Source organism: Rhipicephalus sanguineus, chromosome 7 (genome assembly GCF_013339695.2).
Source record: "Rhipicephalus sanguineus isolate Rsan-2018 chromosome 7, BIME_Rsan_1.4, whole genome shotgun sequence".
In the NCBI taxonomy this organism is placed as follows: Eukaryota; Metazoa; Arthropoda; class Arachnida; order Ixodida; family Ixodidae; genus Rhipicephalus; species Rhipicephalus sanguineus.
The window spans coordinates 136,707,029-136,722,531 of NC_051182.1; the positions used below are offsets into that span (position 1 = coordinate 136,707,029).

The 15,503-nt window shown below is 48.8% G+C and overlaps 1 protein-coding gene across 1 annotated transcript in view; it reads right to left on the reverse strand.

The window, feature by feature from the left end:
* Nucleotides 1–275: 275 nt before the first annotated feature.
* LOC119400050 (sodium/calcium exchanger 3-like) overlaps nucleotides 276–15,503 on the reverse strand; it is a 66,016-nt gene continuing 50,788 nt past the window's right edge. The window contains 7 exon segments of the mRNA XM_037666969.2: nucleotides 276–4,930; nucleotides 6,013–6,342; nucleotides 7,301–7,479; nucleotides 8,031–8,369; nucleotides 8,674–8,918; nucleotides 10,541–10,713; nucleotides 11,510–11,572. Of these exon segments, the coding sequence (XP_037522897.1) occupies nucleotides 4,700–4,930; nucleotides 6,013–6,342; nucleotides 7,301–7,479; nucleotides 8,031–8,369; nucleotides 8,674–8,918; nucleotides 10,541–10,713; nucleotides 11,510–11,572 (1,560 nt within the window). The 3' untranslated portion in view covers nucleotides 276–4,699.

A 15,503-nucleotide genomic window follows, 5' to 3' on the forward strand; every position in this document is an offset into this window, starting at 1 on the left:
TTTAGGTGTAGAAAGTTTTCGGGGGTCTGGAGGAAGGATCAATACAATCGACTGAGATAAAAAAAAGAAGGCGGTTTCCACCTTCGAGTCGTCTTAAGTGAACGCGTAGGGACCGCGTGAATTTTCTTTTTTTTTCTTTTTTTTTGGCAGGTAGTTCGCATAAACCTCATTGCTTTACCTTTTACCCGTTGTTTATGTTTTACGCTGCCACCCTGCTGCACTGGTGAACGCAATAGTATGCAGTCAACTTAAAAAAAAAAAAAAAGATACAGTGGTACAAGTGAAGGAACAAACGTTTATGAGCACACGTACGGAAAGCGACGCATGAATGGTAGAACACATATGTACAAGATGAAGTCGCCTTTAACACTGAAGTGTACAAATACCCTGCACCGTAGAAGAAGAGCTGTGAAATGGAAACAAGACAAAAACAAACAAGATATCAATGCTTTCCTGGAAATAATGACAGCGTTGAAATATAAGGATCGACGTCAGAGATTGTGACGACAGTGATCGGCAGATGCGTTTGAGCGTAGCTAATTTATCAGTGACGCAGATCACTGTGAAATTGGCACCGAGAAGGTCAGTTCTTGCCGTCTACGTTACACACTCAAAACAGGAGTCCTGATTACTCCTTTTGCGGGAGTATACATAAGATGTCTATTATTTCTCGCTACTACTCATACACCTGAAAAACGAGAGTATTCTTGACAGCTACAGTGGGAGTCGCTAGATTTGTCATATTTCTTAATTTATTTTGGTTCTGGAATTCATTCCATGGTACCTTCTACAGTTAAAAATGTGCGCAATATAATAATAGCTAAGGGGATAAGTGCTCAATATAATACCAGTATGGTCCCCCTTCGGTCTACGAGCGTGCGTGTACACCTTTCTGTTGCGAGGGAAGCGAGTTAGGTAAATTTGATGTCGCCAGAATTCAAGATATATCGCGAGAATATAAATAGAATAATTTCTTTAAGTGGGGTGCATCGTGCTTTTGCTCGCTTGCGATCACTGGCAATAACTGCCACAGAAAGTGATTAAGAAAGTTGTGCAAAATGAATAAACTGTGACACTTTGTTTCAATGGCCTAATGTGGCACGAGCAGTTACTAATGCTAACGAGGTTGCCGGCAACCCCTTCATTCTTTCAAATGTGGCCTCTACTATTACGTACAACGAGAAGTTACATAACAAGCACGTCTTGTGGACACTGGGTTACGCTTACATTGTTGAGATTTCAGCGTACAGCAAGGAACTACGGGTGTGCGAATAGTCAATTTTAGAACCGAATCTAATACGAATCGAATAGTGATGACACCGAATCGTATACGGATACTAATTAAAGACTATTTGAATACTTTTCGAATAGTAAGGCAAGCATTTTCAAAGCATGCCCTAGACTGGAAAGGTAACAATTTTCAAAACAGCCCAAAAATTCTACAACATTTTATTTGAAAGAAATATTCAGAACATTTAACAAAGGGCCATTACGATTACTTTTAACGGACAAAAAATACCACAATTATTTGCACTGAGGCAACCTGGTATACGGCAGCAACAAGAGCCTAAGAAATATTTTGTAACTGCGACTACAGTATTCAAGGTGATACTTTGTCAATAGCTTTTAAATGAAACTGATAGACAACATATTAGGCCATTTTCCGGAGTTCACATCATCGTGAAGATAGTGGATTAATGACACTGTTCGCTTCGGTGACCCTTGAGTCTTAATAAAAAAACGCCTTCATCCTGTGATCAACATATATAGCGTCGATGGTCCCGTAAGTACATGGGCTGCATGCATCTGGGTAATTCGATGACGAAAATAGGAAACGTTGCTCCTCGCTGTTCTAACGTATCGTTCCTCCAAGCATTTTTCATCGCTGCTCATTATTCGAAGAATATTCGAACTATAGTTGGTATTTCGGGTATGCACTATTCGATACGAGTATCGAATTGAATAGGACGCTATTGAATTCGTTAGTCGACATTTTCGAATATTCGCACACCCTTACAAAGAACACTTTGATACACTTCGCCATGAGCAATGGCAAAAGGTAGCTTGCTTAGCGTTGATTTAAGTTGAGACGGTACACCTATTTCGCAAATGTTCTAAGGAATGCATCATGTAGCAAATTGTAGACGCGCCATCTGCGCCTTCATCACACTTTGAGGGACCTTGTGCACACACTGGCCCCACATGAACAACATGCTATCAAGGAATCATCGTCTTTGCAAAGTCTTTAGGCAGAAAATAAACGCAATCACAGGGACCTTGCATTTGAAAAGTACTCTCGCAGCACAGTCAGTAGAATGTCAACAAGCCTCACACATACAGTCTATTACTACTAGTCCGTTGGATGCTTCGCCAACCACGCCACAAAACAGTTTTCAAGTTCCCGTGCAAGAGATATCGAAAAGTCATACATTGCCTCAGTGATGTCATGCACTGAAATGGGGACAGTTTTTTCAACGTACGTTCAGTAGATATATGCCATGCCACCACACACCAACACCCGCTTGTCACTACAATCCGCCTTCCTCACAATGCCACAGCGCATGCGCCCTTTCCCTGGCAGAAAGTCACGAAACGCAGTGGTAGGGTCTCCACACTACCTTCGATCTCGAAGGCATTGTTCTGGCGAGCCCCCGGTTGTTCCGGACCGGATAACCCTTGAAAGCTCCGCCACCACCCCCCTCCTCCCTCCATACCAAAAAGGCAGAAGGCAGCAGAGGAAAATGAGAAAGGCGGATTCTGATAGTCCTTCCACCAGACACATCTACGAAACGTTTCGTGGGAAATTTGCGAGATATTGTGGCGAAAATCGAACTTGCGAGCGGAAGCTCTTCACCATGGTCCGGCACATCACACCGACAAGTGCGTCATGAATAAGTTTCTCAAAGCGTTTTCAATGGATGTAATCGAAAGTCGAGACAATCTCAACGAACTTACCCCGCGAAAATACATACATTCACTCAACAGATGAACAATCGAAACTCAACGTGACTCTTCCTTCCACGGACATGCACACGAACCTAATACCTCCTCCACCAAACTCGCCTACGAAACATTGACCACAGCCTCCACGATACATTCTGTCGAAAGTCAACGCAATCTCATTGAGCCTGCAGAGTAAAGAGTACCTTATTACACTAAGCGCACCTATACAACAATTTTTGAAGTCGTTCGTAAACAGTTCAACACTTTCGATAACGTTGCGTTTAGCAGAGTCGCAGTGCTTCCTTCATCGAGTGTCGAATACGTGTTCAGTGAATACAATTAAGCACTGATTGATTCTTAATGTGTGCGCTGGCTGTTTACTAATCTTTTACCCGTTGTTCCGAACGAAGCGAAGCGAAAGCCCTCAAGCCCCCGGTATTACTGCGCAAGCTTTTCTTCTCGTTCAACCTTGAGATGTGGAATATGGTTGTGAAAACTGGCTTTAGACAACTGTCTATCAGGTGTTCTTTTGGAGGTTGATCAGACGTCGCCAAGACGTGATTGATTTCAAGCAGCAGCATATTTTAGCACTGTGCCACGGTATGACCTCCACATACTTGAGATCGGGATGTTTCCTTTAGTCCAAATTGCAACTCTCAATACAGACCAGCTACCACCAACTTAAACAATGAACTTCTCCTTTCATTCGGTCATCATAATTTTTATAGGCCTTCGTTTTTTAATGGCTCTTGCCATGTTAGCATCGCTGGACTGACAACATTAACACTTGTGCTATTTCCACATGCAACAAAAGTGATTTGCACTCGTTGCTTGCTTTGTTCGAAATATCTGTGCTGTGTATAATGTACGCTGACATATATTCTCTATCTAGCTATTTGGTTGCTCGCCCTGGAAAAGTGTGAGCAGCTAACTGAGTGTTATAATAAATAGCTCTTCGTCAATTTGGCATTAGTGCCCCTTGTCAGTTGGGGCTAACGTCGCCTCGTCGCTGCCATTGGCGTAAAAGCTTATCAGAAAATATGATATGTGCGCAGTTTTTGTGCTAGCTAAATCTTTCCGCGTGTTTATATAGGAAGTAGAGCGAGCTTCAGAAAATCAGTGATCGCAGATGTATATATGATCATGATAATTGATGTCAAAATGAAAGGCGTTCACATGACAACAACGAGAATCGCAGGCAACATTTAAAGCGGACGGAGAAGGCGATCTCTCCATATCAACTCTGAAGCCAGAACACCATCCGTCTGCGAAAGGCGTCCGTGCTGAGGATGCAGACCGAACGACCGCGATGGACGAACTCTCCCATCAGCTAACCCAATCAGAACGCGTCTAAGCGCCTTCTTCGACAACTACTTCGCGAAACTTGATTTCAATGTGAAGGACTACGTCACCATCCTATGCCTCTGCAAAGAATTTCTAGCTCTTCTCGCACAAACGTGCAAGGCGTGTGCAACTGCTTGCGATAGCCAGGTTCCTCTAGCGTGAGCTGACGGAAAGCAACAGACGCCACGCTTTGCTGAATTTCTGCGATCGCGGTAGGTACGAATCGATGACGTCACGTCACGTGACACTGCATACGCTCCAATAAAGTAGTTCGTCGCACAAAGCGGAACTTTCAGCTAAGAAACGTTCCACGAATACCCCGAAACGGCAATACTCCAATCCTTAAGAACCGTCACTGAAATATCGTGCGTAGTTAAGCAGCGCTGATGATGGTATACGTGGCCGTAAGTCTTCAGATGTGTTTGTACGTTTTCAGAGCCGATAGGACGATGTAGAGGACCCAGAGGAAGACCATGAAGACGGCGCTGGCGATGGCCGCTGGCCGGGGACCACCCAGCTCGGCCTTGCCGAAGAAGGCGAGCTTCCTTCGCAGCATGAGCAGCGAGATGCAGGTTATCGAGACGGCGCAGTAGATGCCCACGCTGAAGCCCAGAGAACCGGAGGGAACCTTGAAAACACCTCCCTGCGTTGCCACATATGTAGTGAAAGAGTGAAATTAACACTATATGGGTCATAGTATGCGAGCCGTAAAAACCTACAACGGATCATGAAATGCACTGAAGCCTCGTTACAGCGAAGTTGAAGAGCAGGCTGAAAATATTTCGTTATAACCACAGCTTTGTTATAAAGGTTTTCTCTTCCCATGTCGGAATGCGGGAAGATGTGCTAGCACCCAGGTCGTCGAACAGTGCAGCTTGACCATAAGTTAGAATATAAACAAGACTTACAATGGCCTACGAAAATAAAAACTAGATTTCATGTGCATCTGTACTACGGAAACTCCAAGGTGACATTACGGTTTGTAAGAAAATGTAAACTGGGCGAGTTGGTACACATTGATGTTTCGAGAGTATAAGTAAAGCTTGTGCTAAACACAGAAGGACACAAGACGACCGGGACAAAGCGCTTAAATGAATACTGCGCGCTTTGGCAAGCTATTGGCAAAGTGCAGCTATCAATGGGTCCCATATCGCAACCGACTCTGTGCCCTCTTGCATTGTGGTACGTTTATCTGATCAACTGAACTTGAGGCGGCCGCTCGATCAGCGAGAGACAACAGCCTCTAATTAAAAGGTCCAGCATGTACTAGTTTTCTACGAACCGCATTGTTGAAGATTACACTATAAGAGGTTACATCCACATGCAGGAAGGAACAACTATAGGAGAGACGGCAAACTCGACGCTCTCTGTCCTACCCTTGTATGTGGATTTAACTACGGATAACCGAAATGATCAAGGCACTCTTATAAACTAGAACAGCCGTGCATTAACAGAGAGGAAATTCGCATCCGCCGTAAGACCCATATCCTAAAGATTGTTGAGAACCCTGCCCTGACGACATCGATCACGGGTCCTCGGTCATCGTTATCGTCAAAAACCTTCATGGTCATAACCCTGCACTTTGAACAATGACTGGACAGGTCCGACTGAATAACTGTGTAGGGCAGACTTGGCACCCTCCTTCGATGATTAGGGGGAGCCCCCTTCCCCCCATGCTCCCATCGTGCGAACATCTATGCCTGTGACTTCATCCGATCCGCTCACCTTGATCTGCCAGTAGGCAGCCGAGAGGACCCACGGCAGTCCAAGACCGAGGAACACGTTGACGGAGTTACTCCCGGTCACGTTTCCGACGGCGTTGTCGGCGTACTTCTCCGACCGGGCGGCGCCCTTGGAGGCGAACAGGTCGGGCAGGGAAGTGCCCAGGGCGACGAACGTGATGGCCGTCACCGTGTCCTCCAGACCCACGAGACAGCCGAAGATGCCGGCCAGGTCACCGATGATTGCCGTCAGAAGACCGATGGCCCCCAACGACACGAAGAAGGTCAGCCAGCCGCCCATGAAACCCGTGGGCGGCACCAGAGAGAATATAACCTGGGTGCAAAAAAAAAGCAGATCTAGAGGTGATCCTAGTCCTTGAGAGAAAGAGAGAGATCGATAACATGAACTGTCTTAGCTGCGTCCGCCTTCTAGACCAGGGTGATCTGGTCAGGAAGGCAGGAGCTGGAGAGCACCGTCTCCCACTGCTCTAGGGGTGGGCGTGTAGGGATTAGAGGAGGCAGGTCCAGATTTTCTTCGCAGTCTGTGACTATGTGCCGAATTGTTCGTAGGCGTTTGCACTATTGACATTTATCGCTGTATTGTGTCGGGAAGAAGAGGTGCATGGCATGGAAGTAATGTTATTTGAGTCCTGGGAACTGAGGTCTAGGGGAGCCGGAGGCCCCCCAGATCAAGTCGGTGGCTCCACCAGTCTCGTTCTTCACTTAGGCGTCTGCTAATGGCACTCGCACTTCGGCGTTCGTTGGCCCTGATGTATTCCTTGGGTTAACTTCGTGTTTCGCGCGCTGCTGAAGCGGGTCTCAGAGGCCACTTTGAAAGAAGCGCCTGGTTGAGATCTGCGCCGCCAAGTGCCGCAACGATCCAAGCTACAAGCTATCTTTCAATGGAATCAATCAATTAATTTTCATTATTATCGTGACAATTTTGGCGTCATATCTTAATTAAACTTATGCTCCGATATCATATATATCTAACTTGACTTCAACTATCTACTATGTAGCAGTTCCATTTTTCAAACAAGTTTTGTGAATATTCGGAAAACCCGAACTAAGTGCTCGACCGGAAGTGCCTGGGTCAGAAACAAGAGTGGCACTCGTTGATCCTACCACAAATACGGACGCCATCTTTTCATATCGTACGGAACGCTAAACGCATAGCATGACGTCTTGCGCACGGGGCGGCGCTGTCAGCCCTTTACACGCTTCAACGCGCACTTCAACGCGATGAAATAGGACAGCGCATGCCCTATGGCAGCCTTGCTCCTCATCCTCACCTTCCATCCGAATGTGATGAAGTGCATGACGTAATCGACAGTCTCGGCGTTCTCGATGTCGCCGCCGTTGACGTTCATGGCGTCCTTGATCTGACCCACCCAGTTGGCAGAGTGCAGTCTCAGTTTGTCCACGTTCGTGTTGGTCATCAGCATCAGCCTGTTGACGATGGTGTTGAACTCTGTGGGTCGGGTAAATAGTCTGTTACGAATAGACCGGTTGCACTTGTTCACGTATTGCAAGATGCCATAAACTGGCCAATAGAATTTCTTTTCCTGAATAAGATGTCGCAGTTTTGCCCAAGCGTGGAAACGCTGATAGCGACAGCGATGTATTGAGAATTGCTCGAAGGTTTGCCATACTGGGTAGCCGTATAAACTGTGCTATCCATTGGGCTACAGTCTGTTACAATCTGAGAAAAAATGCCGGCTCCGCCCACTGCCATCGCCGTCCCTCCCACAGAGAATTAGCATAAATTATGCTCCAGCAAATAGCCGCCTCACTTAAATCTTCCCGTCCGCCCACTTTGCCCCCCTCCAAGAGCAAACATAGTTAAACGCGACGCATAAGCTGCACCCCTCCCTGCGTCCCCCCCTAAGGAACTCGCTTGTCGTGGGTGCCCCCCGAGTAAAAAAAAAATCCTGGCACCACTCCTATATAAACGAAACACCGATAGCGAAGTATGGTGCGTCTATAAGGGTAACGCGAAACAGCATGGTACAGTGACTTTACCTTCATCACTGGTAATGGTGACGGTGGTCTTGGTGAGGTGTCCCAGTCCGGACCCGGGCGAGGCGTCGAACAGCTCGACCTCGAAGTGCTCGTCCTTTTCAGCCTCGAAGTCGTCCACGATGGGGATGTCGATGTTCTTGAGCGTCTCGCCGTGCTCGAACACCAACTTGCCCTCGCCACCGTGGAAGTCCTCGCCGTCCTTGGCTGTCTGGCTGCGCGTGCGCCAGTGCACGTACGCCGTGCCGTCGGCGCCCTTTGTGCGCACCACGGCAACCTGGGCTGTGCCCACACTCTCGCGCACCAGCAGACCTCGGCGCCGGAACTCGAAGATGCCGGGCTCTGCGTCGCAGAAAGGACACCACAGCAGAGATGAGTGACCGGGTTTAAGAGAAAGTAAGGAAGTGAATGGATCGAGAGCTCGTTTCTTGTTAGGCACATCCTTCATTAGGGTTTACAAGAGGAGCATGAGTGCACCTCATCGCAATGGCGCTTTAGCAGGAAATACTACTCGCTTCATATCCGAACAATATACAGAAGTCGGAGAACCCTGCGGGCGCGCGCCTATGAGGGCAGCAACTTCTGGCTCTATTCTTTTTCTTGCCCTCTTGCCCAATGAGGTCAGCCAGCCGTCACGTGAACTCACGGTCGTCGTCGATGATGGTGATCTCCATGACGGACTTCCGACCCAGGGCGACCTCGGCTCCGTCGCCGGCGGCACTGGCGGGCAGCGACAAGCGCAGGAAGAACGTCTCGTCGGGCTCCCACTGGTTGTCGTCCACGATCTGCACCGTGACGCGGCGCTGAGTCTCGCCCGGCTGGAACATCACCATCTGTCGCAGCTCCATGTAGTCCTCGCCCGCCAACGCCGTGCCGTCGATGGTCTCGACCCTGCGAAAGTCAGTGCAAAGAGTTGGTCCCTGTTTCCCGATGTCGTTTGTGGGGATGCTCGCACCCCCTTTACAGACGTTCGCCTCATGGCACCCGCGTGTCGTAGTTAGTTTAGTGGCTTCCGAGCACAGCGCTCAGCGGAAGCGGGGTTATGCCGGGCCATGAGGAGTGAAGCTTTTGCTCTTCGGTGCTTGGCATTGCGGGTGGACGGTTGTCTTTCGTGGGAGGTCCGTGGGGACGAGTCCGCGGCTCGGTCCCGTGGCCTCCCGTGGTAAGTCGAACGTTGACAACGCCGCGTTCGCAGTACAGTGTGTGTGAAGTTCTTTGCGTGAGCTATACTGGGCATTCTATTGGGTTATTTGTCATGCTACTCTAGTTATTTTTAAGATTCGGCTGGCGGGCTCCCTGTTGTGTAAAGGCTGCTAATAAATACCGTGTTTGTTAGTCATCCTACGCCGTGAACTGCGTCCCCTTGTTCCCTGAGCGCCTCGCGAGACCCCACACGTTTTCACAGCACAACTCGCGGGTCTGTCGACATCGATATTCCCCTAATAGCGCATGCCGCACCTTCAGGTCAGCGTGGTTGCGCAGTAGTGCTCTAGATGGCGCGAGTGACATTGAGTTGGCGCCACCAGGCGGCGTATTTACTCCGGAGCAAGAGAAACTTGCGACTTGCGAAGATGTTCTCTGTACTTGCTTCCTGGCCTGTAACTTGAAGTCGGAAAGGGGGGGGGGGCTTCCTTCTCTAATCATATAAGGTGTGCGCCAAATCTGCCCTATAACTTTACTCAGTAGGACTTGTTCCGTAATTCTTTAATGCGGCCACGCGTTTTTTTTGGCTGATGTTTACTAACAACTGTTTACTTCCCGCATTTATCCCCGGAAGGCCAGGCGTCACCCATCGCTTCATGTTCATTTTCGCGTCGATTCCGAAGTTTGTTTTCTTTCGGACTCGAACAACAGGGTTGGGGGGCTAATGGGGAGCCCTGTCCTGCGCACGCCAGCGGTAACCGAGCTACGATGTCAATGGCGTGGACGATCATTTTTCGCCGAACTTGTCTTACAAGTCTGCCTTAGCTAGGCTGTAACCGTAAGAGAAGCATAGACGGGTAGCTAAACACAGACCACAAGCGAAGCATAGACCGGAAGGGTAGCATAGGTGTGTAGGGAACATAGACCGCAAGGGAAGCATAGACCGCAAAGAAGTTAAGCACAGACAAGTGCAACATGGAAGTGAATTTAAGAAGCCGTGATTCACTCGGCCGACTGGAAGTGGCAAAACGGAATTTAGGTACTGTCGCATTGGATCTGCTGTACGTTGCTATTTTGACTTGCGATATGTTCGGCTAGACAGCTGCAGCAGTCACAGTCGGCAAAACCAGGAGAGCTTTGAAGAAAAAAGCTTTGCTTTCAAATGTCAGTGAGTTAGTGTCAGCATTCGGACGCTATGCCCACCAACCAAATGCTTCGTGATCGCGTCTTACATGTCGGACATGCCGAACGGAGCGCGTTTGCACTAGAAGATGGCGCCGAAGCTTGTGTGCTCTGAACGGTGGGATGATTTCCCAGAGTCCCAGTAGATATCTATATATATACCGCAGCACGACTGTTCGTGTGCGCACCTGCAAGTGGCCGGGCAGTCGAGCTTTCCCTTGCGCCGTATGAGCACGTCCACTTTGCCGGCCTTCTCGAGCACTGCGCACGAGCTCGCGTTGAACTCGATGGTGGCCACGTTCTTGTTCTCAGGTTCGGGCACGGGCTTCAGCAGTTTGCCCTGCTCCACTTCGTCGGCAGTCTGGCACAAATACGGTAGGCATTGCAAGGTCAGACTTTTCGACAGAGATACAATTGGTAGCCAGAGATACCACAAAAAATGCCTTAGCTCTGTACACGGGCACATAATGGTACACTTGGCGCGCAAGAACATGATGCCGCTTTCAACTTTTTTTTGTCTCGAAGTAATGTGCTGTACCGAATGAACGGCTGCAGCCTCTACAGTAGCTGCGGCTTTGATTTGTACGTATATGTTTCTTATCGTTTTGTCGTTTCTTGCTGATTTGGTACCACATGTGTCGTAATCATATCTCGTGCACTGTAGAAGATCGTTATAGCAATGAGCTCGAAGAACGGCCTCTTGAATGTTTGAATTGGTTATGCAGTTATTTTGGTCATGCTGCCCGTGCAATTTTTTTCGCCTTTGCAGAAGTTGGTCTTGCCACAGTGTCTTTAGTTTCTTTTTTTTTTTTACATCTCTCACATATCTTATGTGACAAGCTGCATAACTGCTCCCTCCCCCCCATGTAATATCATCATCTCGAGGACTTTATGTGTATTCTGGAAGAGAATATATGAACGTACCCTGTATGTCTCATACACAGCAGTAGCTATTCTATGTGAAGAAAGCGCATGGAATTCGTTTAATTTTCTGTAGCCTAAATAAAGGGTCGCAATCATTTATTTCATGTTCACGTGTCGCGTCAACTGTGCCATTAGCAAAGCTGATAAGCTATTGAATGGCACCATATAAAAAATATTGATCCATCGACTGACTATTGAGTCGATGTGGTCCACTAAGTGGTAATAATTCTCACCTTTGCGTCGGACTCATCTTGTGCGGCTAGTGCGAACATTTCCCGCACCTCCTGGTCCAGTTTCTGCGGTGAAAGCAAAGGGTGAATTGCAGTTCATACGGAACCGGTCTCTTTAAAGCGAACCCGCACACAACGGAAATGCGGCTACAACGAAGAAAATACTACGTCATGCCCCTTCATTTGTTAGTTTTTACGCATTTTCCTTGCACATTGTTGAAACGAATGTGCGTTCACAAAAACTGCACAGCTATTCCACCCATAAAGCAGAAGGCCTCCGAAATTGGTAGCAGCGAGCGAACGCAGTCTTGGAGGCCATGTATCACGTTTTCTATTGTCATACATAGACCAACAGAAAGTGAGACAGGCATTTAGATATGTGCCGACCTGCAACATAGATCAACAGTGAAAGATCTGGGGATGAGTGTTCTGGTGCAACGACTATGTCCACAATGAGTGTCATCGTGGACGCAGTCATTGTCGAATTCCGCCATGTTATCGCTTTGAGTCAACAAAGGCGTTGCCTTGCTGACAACCTATGGTGAATTAGATAATATGACGCAATTCGTATGATAATAGCACCAAAGTAATGAGGTTATATTTGCTTAAGCTTCGCCTCTGTGGTCTTAAACAACCTTGTTCGTTTATGTGCAAGTTCTTGAAGCTCGTTCTATGTGCCCCTATGAGTAGCTTTATTTTGCTTCTAATTTTCACAACACCGCCACAGTGTTTAAGGTATAAAGTATAGATACGCTCAGTATATTACTTGCGAAACGTCACCATCATTTTTAGCAGCAGAGGCACACACGCTATCTGTCGTAACTGTGGCCGGGATTGGAGTAACGGCAGCCAGGGTAACGAGATAACTGTTTATTAGTACATGCTATGCAATCGCCGTAATGGCAGTGATGGCCGCGCCGATCTGTGTTTCTTCCCGCCCAAACCGTCCGCTTCACTTCGTTGCCGCTCGGGGCGCTGCTATCGGTGGCGCCCACGACACCCCCCTTTCTTAAAGGATTGAGTCCTACAAGTCCAGGCGGTCTGGTTTCTTGCAAACACGCCCACTTCTTGTGGAGCTCACGCCTCGCAGAGGTTGCAGGTGCCTTGCCGTGCGTCTTGCAGGCCCTCTGTCAGTTTGCACAATGTAGGCCCTTGGTTGCGGCGCTGACTGTGTTACCACGCCATGTGATGCAGCTCCAGTGAAGATGCGTACAGCTGTGCCCGGTGATAAGCGTCCTCGGCTCTGTGCCTTGTGCCGGGTGTCGTATGTTGCTTTTACTTGCACTCTATAGGCTTCGTTCTTCTTTCTGAACTCGCTGTCATCCCACTTTGGGGCTAACATTCTTGGAGTGGTTGGTATTGTGGTGTTTAGGCGACGGCCCATTAGTAGTTCTCCCGGTGAAAACCCTTCCACGCCAGGTGAGGCTCTGTAGGCAAGCAGGGCTTCGTTTATGTTCGAGGTCTTCCTCAGAAGCTGCTTTGCTGTCTGCACGGCTCTCTCAGCCACACCGTTGCTCTGCGCATAGTAAGGGCTTGAGGTCGTGTGTGTGGCTCCCCAGCGCTGCACCAGTTCCTTGAATTCCGCAGAAGTGAACTGTGGGCCATTGTCTGTGCGGATTGTGGTCGGAACACCAAATCGTGCAAATATTGGTTCCAGAACTTGGGCGATGTCTTTTGTAGTTGTTCTCTTCAGCTGCTCCAGCTCGATAAATCGGGAGTAGTAATCCACTACCACGACATACTCCTTCCCCTCCAGCATGAAGAGATCGATGCCGACAGTTTCCCACGGGTGGGCGGGCAATGGAGTTAGAAGCAGGGGCTCGGTTCCTGGCTTTCTGTGCTCCTGACAGGTTGGACATCTGTCCACGAAGTCTTCGATATGCTTCCCTATGCTTGGCCACCATACACTTTCTCTTGCCCTTGCTCGACACCTTGTTGTGCCCAAGTGGCCTGAATGGAGTTTTTCGAGAACTTCGACCCTCATGTCTGGTGGGATGATTATTCTGTCACCTTTGAAGAGCAATCCATCAACGAGTGAAATTTCGCTCGCCACCTCGACATAGCGTTTCAGGTCAGGGGACAGCCCATGCACCGTTGGCCAAGACGTCGTGCAGAAAGTGGCTATCTTGGAGAGTGTTTTGTCTGTCTGGATGCTGGTTCTGATTCTGTTGAGCAGGTGATTTGAAGCAGGGAGCTGTTCAAGCACCAACTCTTCGAACTCGTGCACCGCGGCCTCGAGTTTTCTCTCATCTTCGTCGGCTGGCTCTTTTAACGGCTTCCGTGAGAGAAGATCCGCTGTGTAGAGTTTGTTGCCAGGAGTGTGGGACATGGTGTAGTCGTACTCCAAAAGACGCATCCTAAAACGCTGGAGGCGAGGACTTAGCTCATCGAGACGTTTGGTCGTCAGTAGCGGCACTAGGGGCTTGTGGTCTGTCTCCACATGAAAGGTTGATCCTAACAGGTACTTGCGGAAATGTTCGCAAGCCCATGTGATCGCCAGAGCCTCCTTTTCGATTTGGGCATACCGTTGCTCAGTCTCTGTGAGGGAGCGTGATGCATATGCCACCGGTAAGAGTCTTTGTTGCGACTGCTGTAGTAGTACCGCCCCAAGACCATATGAGGAAGCGTCTACAGACACTGTATGAGGCAGCTGAGCATCGTAGTGAGTGAGAATCGGTGTCCTGCTTAAAGCTTGCTTGAGTTTGTCAAAACTCTGCTGTTGAACTGGACCCCAGTGCCATTCAGCGTCTTGGTGTAGCAAGTCTCTGAGAGGCTTCGTAAAGTCCGCTAGGTCTGGGAGGAATTTCGCCAGATGGTTTGCAGAGCCCAGCAAAGACCTGACTTCTGACACATCACGTGGTGGGTCGAGCTGGGTTATGGCCCTAACCTTTCCTGGGTCGGCGCTGATTCCTGTTGCAGATACGACGTGTCCTAAGAAAGTTACTTGCGTTTGGCGAAAAGAGCACTTGTCTGTGTTGAGAGTAACACCTGCATCTTCCAGCTTCTTCAGCACCAGCCGTAGGTTGGTGTCATGTTCCTCAGTTGTCTTTCCTGAGATTATGATGTCGTCTTGCAGACAGCTCACACCGTCTAGTCCTTCGAGTATGCGGAGCATCTCTCGTTGGTAGAACTCCGGTGCCGTGGAGATCCCAAAAGGAAGCCTCAGGAACTGGAACCTCCCAACTGGTGTGATGAAGGTGGTGTATTCACGAGAGTCCTTGGCCAGGGGAACCTGCCAGTATCCTGCTCGTGCGTCTAGGCGGCTGAAAACGGTTGCACCAGCAAGTTTTGCGAGACACTCATCCACTGTAGGCATAAGCACGCGTTCACGTAATATTTGTTGATTCAGCTGGCCATAGTCAACGCAGATGCGCAGCTCATTGTTCTTCTTACGTGCAACGACCATTGGGAAACACCATTCGGTCGCATGCTCAATCTTCTGGACGACTCTCATGTCCTCCATCCTTTTCAGCTCTTTCTTCACGAGTGGAAGCAGTGGAAGTGGCACGCGCCTCGGGTAGGTGACTGCGTATGGCTTGGCATCATTTCTGACTTTGATGCGGTACTCTGTCTTCATGAATCCCAGCCCGGAAGTTAGCTTAGGGTAAGATGCCAAAAAGTCCGGAACATCCTGTTGCTTGTGCGCGAGTTTCAGCTAACTCGAGAGGGCGTTGAAGAATCCCGAGTGCTTCTATAGCTGGTCGACTAAGCAGCGCTTCTTTGAGTCCTTTGATGATGAAGACTGTTTCTTGGATTTTGGTGTTGCGCCAGGCGACTGTCGCATCGACGTATCCAACCGTGGCTATCGTCGTCTGCCCTGGGCCTATCAACAGCTGTTGCGTTGGCTTGATGGGCCCCATGACGTTGCTGTCGTACTGGTCGTGTGCGATCGCAGTCACGTCCGCGCCGGTGTCGACCTTGAAGGTGAAAGGCGACTTGTTCAGAGTGGCAGTAATCCGCCACGGCGTATTTGCTTCCACAGTCATTTCGCCTAAAT